At 39.5% G+C, this 15,553-nt stretch overlaps 1 protein-coding gene across 1 annotated transcript; it reads left to right on the forward strand.

Annotated features, from left to right (window-relative positions):
- The first annotated feature begins 2,228 nt into the window (after positions 1–2,228).
- On the forward strand, positions 2,229–5,255 carry TSHZ3 (teashirt zinc finger homeobox 3). The gene has a single exon (XM_009320281.1). The coding sequence runs from the start codon at positions 2,229–2,231 to the stop codon at positions 5,253–5,255; it is 3,027 nt and encodes a 1,008-aa protein (XP_009318556.1).
- Positions 5,256–15,553: the final 10,298 nt, after the last annotated feature.

The raw sequence follows: 15,553 nt of genomic DNA on the forward strand, positions 1-15,553 counted from the left end.
CCATAGGGGAATGAAAGTATTGAATGAAATCCATTCTTTGTAGTGGTTTTGTTGCAAGTATTTACAGGATAGGTGCTGATCCTTACTACAAATTGCCGACGTGACTGTAATATAAATAAAATAAGGACTCTTGAATTAATTCAAAATATTTTGAAAAAGCATAAAACAGAGCAAAACAGCACAGCTCTATTTCATTAGAGTACATATACTTGTTGTTAAAGTCTGATCTTCGTATCAGCATCTTCGAAACATCTTATAATAAAGTTTTTAACATAATTCTTTCAAACTATGTTCTCCCAAACGTTAAAAATAGGACCCTTGCTGTATGAATTTTCTGTGTTGAAATTGTCTGAGCTGAAATATATAATCACAATTATGTGTTGCTCTTATGTGATATGTTTGCGCTTTCAAAGGTTTAACTTCTATTCTGAAGATCAGATTATAACTTTACATGCTTGGAGGAAGATTAGCTACCATTCATCCATGTGAAAGAACAGTAGTGAATATTTTGTATTTCCTAACTGAATGAAGAAATACTCCACGTGAAATGAAAAGCCTGATTTCATTGTTACTTTAACAGTTGTTTTATCTCTTGTGATTTTCTGATAATGTTTAAACATACTTTCCCTGAAAGAAGTTTGCAAGGTTCAATACTGTATGTGTGATGTCTGCTGTACTGTTCTACATTTTTCAGTCTGTTGGTTAAAGGAGGTCTTTTTGGGGTGTAAACTGTTATCTTCTCTGCACTTTTGCCTGAATAAACAATCTCTAGATTATTCAATGTGTTTAAGATACAGATACCCACACATTCCAGATGTGTTGCAGAGAAGGTCAAAAGTCAAGTGTCTTCAACTATAGAGTCTACTGGAAATGCATTTTTTTCAAAGTTTGTAATTGTACTTGTGAGAGAGTGCAAGAAAATTTTAAATTGCACTTAATACAGAACAGTCATGTTCTATTTTTGCTTTCTTGCTTAGCTGTAAATTAAGGCATTATATAGAAATAGATAATTTTGATCAGTTAATGATCCCTCTCTTAGTGTTTCCATAGTTCTCTTGCCTGAAGGAAAAAACTCAGGTAGACTTAGTATATGTAGAGTATGTGCACAGAAGCACCACAGAAAAAAGAATGTGTTTACTGTCAGTTCCCAACTATCCTATTCAGGAAGAGTATCTTAGATTTACATCACCAGTTGCATTACTTGAGGTGGGGGGGAAAGACAGGATCCCTGTTGGGTGCCCGTGTAGCTTATGCTGAGTAAATATTGACAAAGTAGTCTAAAGAGCAAACACTTTGACATTTGTAAGGTCCACTGGAAGGTCTTGTATATATTTATACAGCAAGAATGAGTACAGCATACCAATTTTCTTGAACTAGCTCCTGACATAATTCTGCATGGGCTTTCTTGTTGAGAAAGGTATGTTTAAATGTGAATGGGTCATTTGTTACACCCATAATGAATATCCTCACATTCCTCTTAGTGAGTTGTTTCAAAAGGTTGTGTCACCTGCTTTTACCATCTCCTCCTCTAAAATATGATACTACTAATAATGGTAACTTTTTAAAAATCTCGTTTTTTGATGATCGTAACTGGGGATTTTTTTACTTTGTAGGAATTTTTGATGTTTGTTGTACTCTATGTTTATTAAAGATTGAGTCTCAAAACTGTAATGAGCAAAAAATGCTTGCTTAATTTAAATTGTGAATCTGTCTGTTAAGAAATGCATTAGGGGTAGGAGAAGCATAAGACATATTAATTGACAGACAGGAACTGCTGTCTCTGAGGTTGATACAAGTAATTTATTACTTTAGAAATGAATGCCACCTCCAGAATGTGCTTCATTAATTTCAAATTTAGTTTTAATTTCAAGCTGTTGCCCCTTGAGAAGAATAAGGTGGCAAATTATGTTTGAAGAGCAGATTTTTTTCTTGCTCTGAAGAAACACTAAATTTTAACTGTTTAATTTTACAAATAAGTACACTTCTTTGGCTAAAACACTTAAGCAAAAGTATGATCAGCAGAAACTAACTTATATTTTCTTCTCTTCATAATAGCCTATGTTTCAGACGAACTAAAAGCGGCAGCACTCGTAGAAGAAGATGTGGAACCTGATGAAAATGCAGTTGATGGGGAGCCTTCAGCAAAATATGCATGTCCAGAAAAAGACTTCAGTAAGAACTGCCAAAGCTACCAAAACTCTCCAGCAGCTGAATTTTCTAGCCATGAAATGGACAGTGAGTCACATATCAGTGAGACAAGTGACCGCATGGCAGACTTCGAGAGCAGCTCTATTAAAAATGAGGAAGAGAGCAAGGAGGTTTCAATACCACTGGAAGACTCTACTGTATCTGATAGTTTAGAACAAATGAAAGCTGTATATAATAACTTCCTCTCCAATTCCTACTGGTCCAATCTCAATTTGAACCTTCACCAGCCGATTTCAGAAAAAAACAATGGTAGCAGCAGCAGTAGCAGCAGCAGCAGCAGCAGTTGTGGTAGTGGCAGCTTTGACTGGCACCAGACTGCTATGGCTAAAACACTGCAGCAGGTTTCTCAGAGCAGAATTCTTCCTGAACCAAGTCTTTTTAGCACAGTTCAATTGTACAGACAAAGCAGTAAGCTTTATGGCTCTATATTTACTGGAGCCAGTAAATTCCGCTGTAAAGACTGCAGTGCTGCCTATGATACTTTAGTAGAATTAACAGTGCACATGAATGAAACGGGACATTATCGAGATGACAACCATGAAACTGATAACAATAACCCCAAAAGATGGTCCAAACCTCGTAAACGTTCTTTGCTTGAAATGGAAGGGAAAGAAGATGCCCAGAAAGTATTAAAGTGTATGTACTGTGGTCATTCATTTGAATCTCTTCAGGATTTGAGTGTTCATATGATCAAAACAAAACACTACCAAAAAGTGCCTCTGAAGGAACCTGTTACACCTGTAGCAGCAAAAATTATCCCAGTTACTAGAAAGAAAGCATCGCTGGAGCTTGAACTTCCAAGTTCTCCAGATTCCACAGGTGGGACACCAAAAGCAACAATCTCAGATACCAACGATGCACTTCAAAAGAATTCTAATCCTTACATTACGCCAAATAATCGCTATGGTCACCAGAACGGTGCCAGCTATGCCTGGCACTTTGAGGCGAGGAAATCTCAAATTCTGAAGTGCATGGAGTGTGGCAGTTCGCATGACACTCTGCAAGAACTCACGGCTCACATGATGGTGACGGGACATTTTATTAAAGTCACTAACTCTGCCATGAAAAAAGGGAAGCCAATTATAGAAGCCCCAGCGACACCAACAATAACGTCCTTAGTAGATGAGAAAGTCCAGTCTGTGCCACTAGCTGCCACCACTTTTACGTCTCCTTCCAATACACCTTCTAGTGTTTCCCCTAAATTAAACGTTGAAATAAAAAAAGAAGTAGATAAAGAAAGAGGCATTGCTGATGACAAAACGAAAGACAAAGAAAAGTCAAGTGAAGATGAGGAGAAGTATGATATCTCCTCAAAATACCATTACTTGACTGAAAATGACCTAGAAGAAAGCCCTAAGGGGGGATTAGATATATTGAAGTCTTTAGAAAACACAGTTACATCAGCTATAAACAAAGCCCAGAATGGCACGCCAAGCTGGGGTGGCTACCCCAGCATTCATGCTGCCTATCAGCTGCCTAATATGATGAAGCTGTCATTGGGTTCATCTGGGAAGAGTACACCATTAAAACCTATGTTTGGAAACAATGAACTAGTATCACCAACTAAAAACCAGCCCTTGGTGTCTCCACCAAGCAGTCAGACCTCACCTGTGCCAAAAACAAACTTTCACGCCATGGAAGAATTGGTAAAGAAAGTCACTGAGAAGGTGGCTAAAGTGGAGGAAAAAATGAAAGAGCCTGAAGGAAAGCTTTCTCCAATGAAGCGTGCAACGCCTTCGCCATGCAGTAGTGAAGTCGGCGAACCCCTTAAGATGGAGTCCTCCAATGATGGTGGCCTTAAAAGCCAGCAGAACAGCCCAGTCCCTCAGAGAGATGGTTGCAAGGATAGTCCAACTGTAGAACCCGTGGAAAACGGGAAAGAGCCTGTTAAGTCCATTGTGAGTTCTTTAAGTAGCAGCACAGCTATCATTACTGATCACCCTCCCGAACAGCCATTTGTAAATCCATTAAGTGCACTGCAGTCTGTCATGAACATTCACCTTGGGAAGGCAGCAAAGCCATCTTTGCCCGCTTTGGATCCAATGAGCATGCTTTTTAAAATGAGCAACAGTTTGGCAGAAAAGGCTGCAGTGGCCACCCCACCTCTACAGTCCAAAAAAACAGACCACTTAGACCGTTATTTTTATCATGTCAACAATGACCAACCCATAGATTTGACGAAAGGCAAGAGTGACAAAAGCTGCTCTTTGGGTTCAGCGCTTTTGTCATCCACATCGACATCTTCTGCATCTTCTTCATCTACAGTGACAACAGCAAAGACATCTGCAGTCGTGTCATTCATGTCAAACTCGCCGCTACGCGAGAATGCCTTGTCAGATATATCTGATATGCTGAAGAACCTGACAGAAAGTCACACATCAAAATCTTCCACACCTTCCAGCATATCTGAGAAATCTGACATTGATGGTACCACAATAGAGGAACCAGAAGAGAGTACACCAGCTCAGAAAAGGAAGGGGCGTCAGTCTAACTGGAACCCTCAGCACTTGCTCATATTGCAGGCCCAGTTTGCAGCTAGTTTACGGCAGACTTCAGAGGGAAAATACATCATGTCAGACTTGAGCCCTCAAGAAAGAATGCACATTTCCAGGTTTACGGGACTTTCAATGACGACAATTAGCCACTGGCTAGCCAATGTGAAATACCAGCTCCGAAGGACGGGGGGAACTAAGTTCCTTAAAAATTTGGACACTGGGCACCCAGTGTTCTTTTGTAATGACTGTGCTTCACAGATCAGAACTCCTTCAACTTATATCAGTCATCTTGAATCGCATCTGGGTTTCAGGTTAAGAGACTTGTCCAAACTGTCCAGTGAACAGATTAACAATCAGATAGCACAAGCAAAGTCACCGTCTGAAAAACTGGTGACGTCCTCTCCAGAGGAAGATATCGGAACTTCTTATCAGTGCAAACTTTGTAACAGGACTTTTGCAAGCAAGCATGCTGTTAAACTTCATCTTAGTAAAACACATGGGAAGTCACCAGAGGATCATCTTCTGTATGTTTCAGAGTTAGAGAAGCAGTAGCATTTGCTTTTGATTAAAATAACTGTAATTTGCTTTGAGGAAAACTGTCAAAGACGCCTTAAAGCTACTGTTTAGTTCTTGGCACATGTTCTTATTTTAACTCCAGAGTCGCTCTGGGCTGAACTGTTTTGTATAACTGTACAGTGTTTAAATAGAGGTGCATAATCAGCTGTTGTTACTGGTAAAATATGAAGGTTAAAATGCAGTGGTAAGTGTTTGGAACTTTGTGTAAATTGGATTTAGTTGCTGTGCATCCCTCTGATGCATCAAGCTGCATGCATTAACAGACAGTTTAATTAAGCATTTATAACTAATTCTGGTGCACTTTTTTCATGTGACCTAAGTGTGCTGGTATTTCTCACCCTATAATCTTTAGCCCTCTGAGTACTTTGAAGCACTTTTGCATTAATTTGGTAAAAATGTATGGATATGTTTTTTTTAAACCTTTACCAGCTTAGTTCCAATTACTAATATGAACCTCCATTTATGCAGAGGTGTCTCACACCTTGAAATTTAAAAATATAATTTTCACATTGAAACATAGATGTATATATTGTATAGATTTCAAAATCTCTTATGGAAAATGTGATTGTGGTTAATACCGTTTTCTTTTTCTTCAGCATTTTTAGCAACAGTGGGTTTTGTACCTGATAAGCCCCAGGTATAAACTGTACCTATATATAGTGTATATTTCATTTTTTAGATCTAACGGTTTTTCTTTTAACATCCAAACATTGTAAATTATATAATGAAAGATACCACAGATAGCATTTATAAAGTATTCAGAAACATTATTCTTAAAGCAAAGTATGTTTTGTTTTGTTTTGCTATACAGTACATCTATATTAATAGAGGTTCATGTTTAAATTATACATATTTATTAGTGTTGCTATCATTTGTTTGTTTGGTTTTTTTTTAAACCGTCTGAAGAAACAGAAGCCACGGACTGCATTCCTGGCATGCATTCTAACTGTTTTGCACAACATAACTTTTAAAGGTATTTATTAGTAAAAAAAAAAAAAAAAGAGAAAATTCAAAATAAACTCAGTGCTCAAAGGGTTAAATCTATTTGAAAAACTTGTACTGTATTTCCTAAACATTGATAAAGCCTTTAAAATGTTTGTACTGTAATACTTTGCTTAAAAGTTATGAGGCATTCTGTGATATAACCTCTTTTACTTATTTATAAGCACTCTTGGTTGTTATTTCCTATTGTAGAATGCCTTTTTATTTCAATTGGTAACTTTCTGTTTTGCTCTGCCTAATTATTCTCCCAAGATTCCATACTGCAGCTTTATCTTTAGGCATATGAAAGGTAACCCGTGGTTACCAGCACACTAAGTGATTCTGTTCGTCTCCATTTTTGGCAGTTAATTTGCAGAAGTAACTGACAGCTGACACCATATGAGAATCTATGTATAAAATATTGGCATGTAAACAGCACAGACACTGTAATGCACTCTGTGCCCTGTTTTGTTGTTGACAATGAAGCACCATTATATGACTCTTCATATAACCTTTTTTTCTACAGCAGCATTAAAATTGTCTTTTTGCTATAATTTTGTGTTGCGTTCACAATTATGTCTGAAATGTGCTACGACTAACGAGCACATTAAAATTAAATTGTATGCTATCTGTTTATGACTGAAGCTTGAGTAGGTTTCTTCATCTGCCAGGTGCTGGCAGTCAAAAGCTGCACATAAATCACTGGAGTTTTAGTGAACTTTAGCATTTAAAGAGCAGGGTAGCACTTATTCAAAGGCTGCATTAACAGTTTTTTTTCCCCCCAGAAAAGATAAATGAGCGTTAAAACTCCTTTTTAAACATCAGGTAAGGCTGACTGTGAAGACAGGGTTTATAAGCAATGTGTGGCAAAGGAAATAGGTGTTTTGCTGTGCTGTGTATTCAGACCCAGGCAGATACTGCTACTCGCACGCGTTCCCCCTGAATGTATTGAGCAGAGTCTGCGAGTTGCACCGGTGGGTATTTCACGGCTTAGAGAATCGCTTTCCATCTACCCAGCATTTTCTGATGACAGGAGTAGGAACTTGAGACCCATGACTTAAACTTTGTGATTTTGAAGGGAGTCCTCTTACGGCCCTACTTGCTGTTGTACAGCATTCACAGCAGATAGCGAGAGGGGAAAAGAAGATGAATAAACACATGCCAAACAAATGCAAACAAGCGGGAGCATTTATGTGATAATGACAGACTTTTACCGGTGTTGACAGGTCATCCCATCAAAACCATTGAAAACAATTTGCATCTCCGAAGCACCTATATTACTATGCATGTAAATAATGTCTTTTGCCAGTCAGGTGAACTCAGAGTCTGGAGATGGTTACATGGGAACCAAAACCACCATTACAGCACTTAAGAATCATGTCTCAAGTAATAACTAGCATCCGAATGTCAAGTGTACAGAGTTCCCTTTCATTTTTTTTTAAAATCCACTGTCTTCCAGTAAACAACTAATTAAATCTTTGGTTCTTTCTGTCTTTCTGCCTGTCGGTCTGTCTTTCTGTCTTTCTTTCCGTCTTTCTCTCTTTCTTTCCGTCTTTCTCTGTAATTGCAAAGGCCAGTGCCACGTCTTCAAAAATGTATCGGAGTGTTCTGTTCATTCTATAGCAAATACTGCCAAGCAGACCTAGTGACTGGGATTAATGGTTAGGGCTCTGGGCTTTTTCCTCCTTTTTTGGCTCACAGTTGTATCTGATTTTAAGGTCACTTGTGTGTCAACGTTTATGGCCTCAGCTCAAATTCCAGCAATAAAATTGCAGCATGCCGTTTTACTGGTTGACTGTACCATCCCAGGAGTCCCCCTCGCTTAGTTAGGAGAGGCAACCTGGCTAGCTGAAGTCTTTTATGAAGCCTTCTGGGTGGCTGTCCACATTTTTTGCAAATAGATGTTCTCAGTCTAAATGCAGCCAAACTTTTTACCTCTACAGCAGAGAATTCCTCCTTTGAAAATTATAGCAGCTTAAATATAGTATTTGGTTGCAAACCAGAAATTCACACATAAGGAGACTGGCAGATTACTGCATATATTGTCAATCAATGTATTTTTAAGATGCACCATTGACTTATAATAGTAATGCTAAAAGCTCTGTACGCAATACCGTTATCTGGGACACGGGAGGGAGTAAAAGCAAGAGACTACAGAGTCTTTTGCAGTGTTCCTTCTACTTATTCTTAAAATACAGACGAGGGGTCGATGATTGCAAACACCAAATATCACTGATGCAACTGCACCTAATCTGGTAAAAGTCAGTTCCTGGGCCTGACTTACCTAGGTCTGAATGTGCAGTGAGGAGACATACCGGGTAAAAATTCAGGGAGCAACCACATCTGTTAATGTGCACCAGAAATGACTTTTTAATACATTTTTTAAATACACTTGAAACTTTGCAAATGAATGGCTAGTCAGGATCTGCATATCCCAATTTTATTAAAATAAAGTTCAGCTTGCATTCCAGAACCTCCAGGACTGGCATACCAATGTGATTTCACATTATAAAGAATTTAGAGAATCAATGAACTAGAATAATGTTCTTTTCATCCATACACTGATATGTATATTGGCATGGTAACTATTAGTGCTAACCAAATCACCAACCTAGCTATGTTAAGGTAATTTTTTTCCTATTAGACAAACATGAAGGTGTGGATGCAGGATATGCAGCCGAGTTCTGACTTTTGCTTTGCATTTGATATTTTATTTAGAAATATGCAGATTGAGTGAGAGAGAAAACAAAATGCTTCAAGAAGGAGTTTAAAAATGAAATTGTGATGGGGTGGGAAGAGCTTTAAATCACAGGTGTATAAAGGTGACCCTGGTCTAACCCCACCCAAGTAGTGGCTTGTTGTGGCATACTGTATATCTTCCAGCCATCACATTTACGCAGTATCTTAAAATAACATTTGTGATAAATGTGCAATTTAACTAATTTATGGTGCTATGATGTGCTCAGGGCTACATGCAAGATGAAAATCTTAAATGGAGCTTGAACAGCTCACTTCACAACAAGAAATCAATATGCCAGATCTTAGAGAGCTGTTCACTGGAGTCAACATTTAGCAAAAAAAAATCAGTGAATGTATCTTTAAGTTTTAGTGAGTAAGAAATCTATAATTAACTGAAATATGACTTTTAAGCTAGTGTAAGGAACTGTTTCTGAAGCTGAAATCTTTCTAGAATCATTATATTTTATTTTTGCATTAAAATCAAAAGTATATTGTTCCAATTATGCAGTTGCTTTTGTGGTAAACACTGCATTTTTTTATCCAAACCAAGGCAGATTAGTGTTATCAATATGGGAATTATCTGTTGCATTTTAATATGGCTATGTATCTTGCTATATAAAGCTAGACACAGATATGACTGCATTTTATGACAGCAAAAAATTTGGCTGTACTTTGAGATTTAAAAAAACATGGGCATGTATTGAAGGGAAGAACCTCCTTTAATTTTGCAAGTTCTTACTTCAGCTGCAACGGAAAAAGAAGTAACTGTGGTGCAAGTGGAACAGAGACGACTGGTAATAAAGCTAAATTTAATTAATAAATTTGTATTTTAATTTTGTAAATTTTGTATTTTAAAACACGCCTCCAGGAAGCCTTATATATTTCCTAGAAAAATATCAAATTATTACAACTATTTTTGCCTGCTTTGTTTGTGTAACTTTTTGTTACAAGAATATGTTGGAGCTTTGCTAGGTAGTCTGTTACCCACACTGCTCCACAGAGCTGAAATATGGGAAAACTAGAATTTATCAAGCAAAGTAGAAAACAAAAAGAGTTTCAAGATTACTCAACTTTTAAAAAGACACTGGATTGTCCTCTTAGCAAAGGATGAAATAGCTCTTAATACTTGACTGGACAGTTACCGTTTTAGCAGTAGAAATACAAATGTGTAACTCCCTTGGGTATTGCTAGTAAATACATATGATCTCCAGAAAAAAACCCCAGTAAATTCTCTTCTCCTGGGACTTTGTGCCAAGATGTGCCTTGGTTGACCTGCTGTAGGTAAATGAAAGAACAAGAAATAATTATCGTACTGCCATCTCGGAATATGAAATGTGCCATCTCTGTTGTTCGGGGTGTGGTAGCCGTGAATTTTGTTGAGTTTTCAGTAATTATCCTGTAATAATGAAAAGCTTGTATATGTTGAAGAGTACGATACTACAGCCCTCATGGAAGAGTATTTGCATAAGAAGTCAATTTTTTTACCAGTGAAGGAAGAAAGAATCAGGGTCATTTACAGAAGGGAGCAGAATTATGTATTAACGCATCATTATACATGTCTGAAAGCGTTGGAATAATCGGTGAGGTTACAATCTGTTTTCAGGCCCGGGTTCGGGGCAATGATTTTAACTAGATGTTCAGCACGGAAAAGATGACTAAGTTTTACTGATACGTAGCTTGTGCTGTATTCATTATCTAGTACATACACAAATACAGTGGTGGTGTAAATTCATTTTTTACATGTTAAAACAATCTTCCTTTATGCTTAGTATCCAGCTTATGTGTTAGGGTAGCATTTTGTTTGTTTGTTTGTTTGTCAGCAGTATATTACAACATATACGTGGGACACATTAACTTCCTCAGCAGCTGTTGCTTGGTTCACTTCGCCTTATTTATAGCTTGAAATGCACTTCTGGTTAAATAATCTTTTAAGAGAATTAAAATCAGATAGACTTTTTGGGATAGATGGGTATGTCCAGACCACTTACCAAGTTCATATATATAACCTTTATTGAAATGAAAATATGCAACTGCAAATCTTACTTATATACCAGTGTGCCTATCTTTCATTGTAGGAGTGTTTAAAAAGTAAAATTAAAAATTACAACCTAAGGCAGCTATGCCAAAAAAAGAAATTTTTGAGTAATAATATAGCAAGGCATTTTCTGTATATCATGGTTTTTACATTCTTAGCCTGTTTCAAGATATAAAAAATGTGGTCGCAGAGCAAGCAAAAAGAAGTAAAAAAAGGCAGTGCCAGTCATGGCGCCGTTTCCCAGCCAGGGGCCGGGCATGTGTGGTGGAGCTCTTCACAGCTAATAGTGGTGTCTTCCATACCTAAGCTAAAATGATTACGTGCCCCTCACGTCTCCCGCTGGGTTTTCCTAGTGTCACATCGCGGTGAGGATGTGCATTTCTTCCCTGCTACACTTAAACTTTGCAAGTGGCATAGCGGGCTTTGTAACCAAATAGTGCGCTAATTTTCTGTTTTCTTACCTCTTGATGCTTGAATTAAGGACTTTGGTCGCAAGGGAAATGAATTTCAAACGATTTGGCACTGTGGAAGAGCCTATATTAGACCTGTCAGCCCTATTCCACTCCCTGTGGAGAAGATAGTGTCCATCTTTTTTTTTTTTTTTAAATATCAAAAATATAAATGGAGAGAGGCTAACTTTTAAACTTTAGTATAAATTAACAATGAAAAATACTTCTTTATTAAGCTTCAACACATCACATTCATTTTTGCACAGTAGGAAACTGGGGACATGTTTATAGCCCTCATAATTGTGAGTTAGTGACCTTTCTAGCCAAGTGAAATGAAATTACTTGAAAATGGAATTCTTTTTAATTGGCGCATTTGTAGGTGGTGGGGAAAGGAAGGGGGTTTGCTAAAGTGTGTGTGTAATATAAAGCCTGTGAGGAACTGTAAGAAAAGCCTGAAGCCTGTGCTCAGATGTAAACCTGTGCAGCGAGGGAGAATGAGGTAGGTGTGTCAGGAAGCAGAGTCATATTCTCAGCTTTTTTTTTTCCTAAACTGGAGGTACAGTCACTGCAGTTACGCCTCAATGACCATGAAACCGAGTCGGCAGAAGCTGAAGGACTCCGCTCCTGAAAGCCTCATCAGGACTTGTCATCGCTCTAATGAATATCATTTAAATTGCTTTGTATATTGGTGGAGTTTGGATGTCGATTTAATTTGTGCATGTGTTTGAGTTCTTCTGCTTGGCTAGGCTAACAGAGAGCAACAGCCTAATGAAAAGTGAGTTGGTGACAGCGTGATGAGCCCCAACCCAATCAAATGTGTTTGAAGGGCTGTTTTGACAGGGATCTTAAAAGTAGATCTAGAAAAAAGGAGTAGTGCTTCAGTTCAGTACAATTGTTTCAGGCTAAGATTACTGCTTTTTGTACCTCTGAATGGCTGAAAATTTTCTGTGTGCACTCTGGCTTGTGCTACAACATGAATTCATCACAGGATTGTGTTTAGAGGAGCCCAGAAGAATGGGCTCCCCCTATTAAATGTCTCTGGAAATTACTGGAGTTTAAACACCACTTTAAAAAAGTCATTATTGGGGTACACCAGCAATTGGGAAGCAAGAAATGGCTTAACCAGGGGTTACAGTGTGCATCTCCATCTCTAATGCTGTGTTGCACAGGGCAAAGAGGAAGAACAGCAGCAGATTAACGCTGGAGGGCAGGGGCTGGCCGGTCAGGGCCAGCGGTGGACTTCTCTGCATTAATTCCCATTTACTGTGCCGGGAAGTTGAGCATGCAATGTCGCGGAGCTGCAGAGAAGGGCAGAGCAGATGGAGAAATTCTGCAAAATGTATTTCAGTGCTCTCTAGGTATTTGGGATAGTCTGGGGACAAGAAAAACTGACCAGCAGCAATTCATACTAGCTGTGGGGAGGGAGGCAGGTGGGACTGAGAAAGTCCTTCTCTCCTGAAGGCTGTGGCTGTGTGGTACGGGGAGGGGAGGCTCCCTGGATAGAAGCAGGGCTTGCCCTCTGCACAGCAGGGAAACCTAATCTTCAAGGCGGCTAGCACACTGCCCTCAGCACACCATAAACTTACCTGAGTTACCATACTAGCAGTATAGACACAGTCTCCCAGGGGGATTACTAGAAGTGGGTAAAATAGCCACATCAACCCTATAAATTACACTAATTCTTCCAATCTCTTAATAAAATGTTCACTTTTTGCCTCTTACATGTGCATTTGGAAGATGAAAGAAAAATAGGGTCTTGATTTTTATTTGCCACCGTGAAGACAAATCAATTTCCAAAACAGAGCTGCTGTCAGGGGAAACAGAGACTAGCACTTCTCTGTCATCTCTGAAGACTACAGAGCACTCCTGCGTGGTAGCCTGTACTTCGCAGTGCTTCAAAATGGACACTGGGATCCTAAGCATTAAAAAACAAAAAAAAAGGCAATTTAAAAATTTCACGGGAAAACACAACAACAATAACAAAAAAAGCCCACGGGGGGGAAATTGGGTTACAAGAAAAATCCACAGTCTGGGTACTCTTATCTAAGAGATGATTAATACATCAGATAAATTGTTCAGCAATGGTTCATGCAAACAGACCCTCTATAATTCTGCCAAAGTCAGTGAGATCAATGTGCTCTGCTGAATGATTGTGGCACTGACCACTCAAAAGAAAGCACCTAAGGGCAGCTGTAACTTATGCTGATTTCATACCCCCCATGATTTCAAAGTATATGAGATTCTCCAGCTCCCTCTGAACTGAATCCACGTATAACCCTCAGGAGATGCTTGCTCCTGTTTTGGGAGTGAACATGACCCTTTCCTTCTCCATTGGCCCAGATTTTGTAAATGCCATATGCTTCTTTTTTTATGTGATAAGTGTTTCAATACAGTCATCACCCCCAGACAGACTAGTTACCATCAATAATTTGAATGACAGGGCTTCAGTATGCCTCTTAATTTCAACATAAGATTTGGGCAGGGTGCAAGAACACCCAAAAAACAAAAGAAAAAAAGGAAATATGTAATACAAAATGTATGTAAGTCTCCAGCAAGAAACTATTAGATTAAAAAAGAGCACAAATTCAGAGCACGTGTTTGAGTATTTAATGTTAAAAATATAAATTAGGTATCGAAGAAGCACAAAACACCCACTTGTACTTCCTTAATAGGGCTTTTATTACAGGCACTAGAAGAGATTCCAAGGAGGGGGAGATCAAAACAGGGGTCTCATCAGCGACGGTGTATTAGCAGCTTCTCAGGAAGCACTGAACAGCAGGCAAAACCACACCAACCCACAGGTGCAGGCACATTATATTGTAAACAGTTCTGATCCCATAGAAACACTCTGGCACATGTAATACTCCCTCTTAGCCTTGCTCCTGCGCTCTGAAAGCTGCTTTAACCCCTCCTCTGCTGGACGCAGCCCAGAGCTTGGCATACTCCTCTCTTTGTAAGCAGTGTGCTCTGCAATCACACTTTCCTCCTTGCCCTCCTCCGAAAGCCTTGTTACAGGCCATTTGCTGTGTTTTCTTGCAAACCTGTTCAGACCTCTCTTCTAAGAGGTTGTTGTATGGGGGGAGATAAATGGCACAAACCCATCAGAGACACCCAGCACCAAACCACTGAGGTTTCTGATGACCTGTCCCCTCTGCTCCACAGGTCTGTCCCCTGGACAGAAATGCTCTGCTGGGCACCCAGGCTGCCCTAGAAATAACAGAGAAGGTCTGGTGGCCAAGTGGGGATTTTTTCAAGCTGGTCAGACATGCAGCAACATAACCAAGTACCTAGAAATTAAATACTCTGGAGAGTAGCTGAAGCATCTGTGTTACCACTCTTGGCTAACAGAGCCCAGATAGGTGCTGCCTGCCATCTGCTCAGCATCCCAGCTGCAAGCCCTCTCCTGGAGCTGGAGACCACAGCATCACAGCTTGCAGCCCAGCAGCCAGAGCTCTCCCTTCCATTCACACTTTGCCCTATTCTAGAGAAGGCTTTCCAGTGGGCTGAGCTGCTCCCTGGCTCTCGGCATGTTTTCTTTCTGAACCCAGGTAGCGGGTGTCCCTCGACACAGCTTGGACCAGACCCCACAAGCCCCCCTGCCTGCTGGGGAGCTCCAGAGCTCAGCCCACCACAACTCACCTGCAGGTCATCAGCAGCCAGGCAGCTTGGTGCTCCCCAGATGAGAGGTGGTTTGGAGAACATCACTGACTCCTGTGTGGTGGGCAGGTAATGTGCCTAATGTCACCAGCCTCTGGATTTCCCTGCTGGTTGCCCTCATAGGAAATGCTGCTTGTTGGACTTCATAGACTTCAGTGAAGAAGGTAAGTCCTGTGAGAAGTATGATTCGCAGACCTGTCAAAGAAGTCTTACACTCATTTTAATGTTCAGCCTGAGGTAAAGGCCTGATGCACTGTTCTCTTTCTTTTAATTATAGGCTATTTTACTCACTCCCCTGTAACTTTGGCTAACATCTATTTAACAGTGAGTACACAGCTTTTTTTCCCCACAGTTTTCTGTTGGTCTGTTCTGTTTTCTTGAAATTGCTTTGCTTTTTTTGAGATGTGGAGAGA

Source organism: Pygoscelis adeliae, unplaced genomic scaffold (genome assembly GCF_000699105.1).
Source record: "Pygoscelis adeliae isolate BGI_AS28 unplaced genomic scaffold, ASM69910v1 Scaffold62, whole genome shotgun sequence".
Taxonomy (NCBI): Eukaryota; Metazoa; Chordata; class Aves; order Sphenisciformes; family Spheniscidae; genus Pygoscelis; species Pygoscelis adeliae.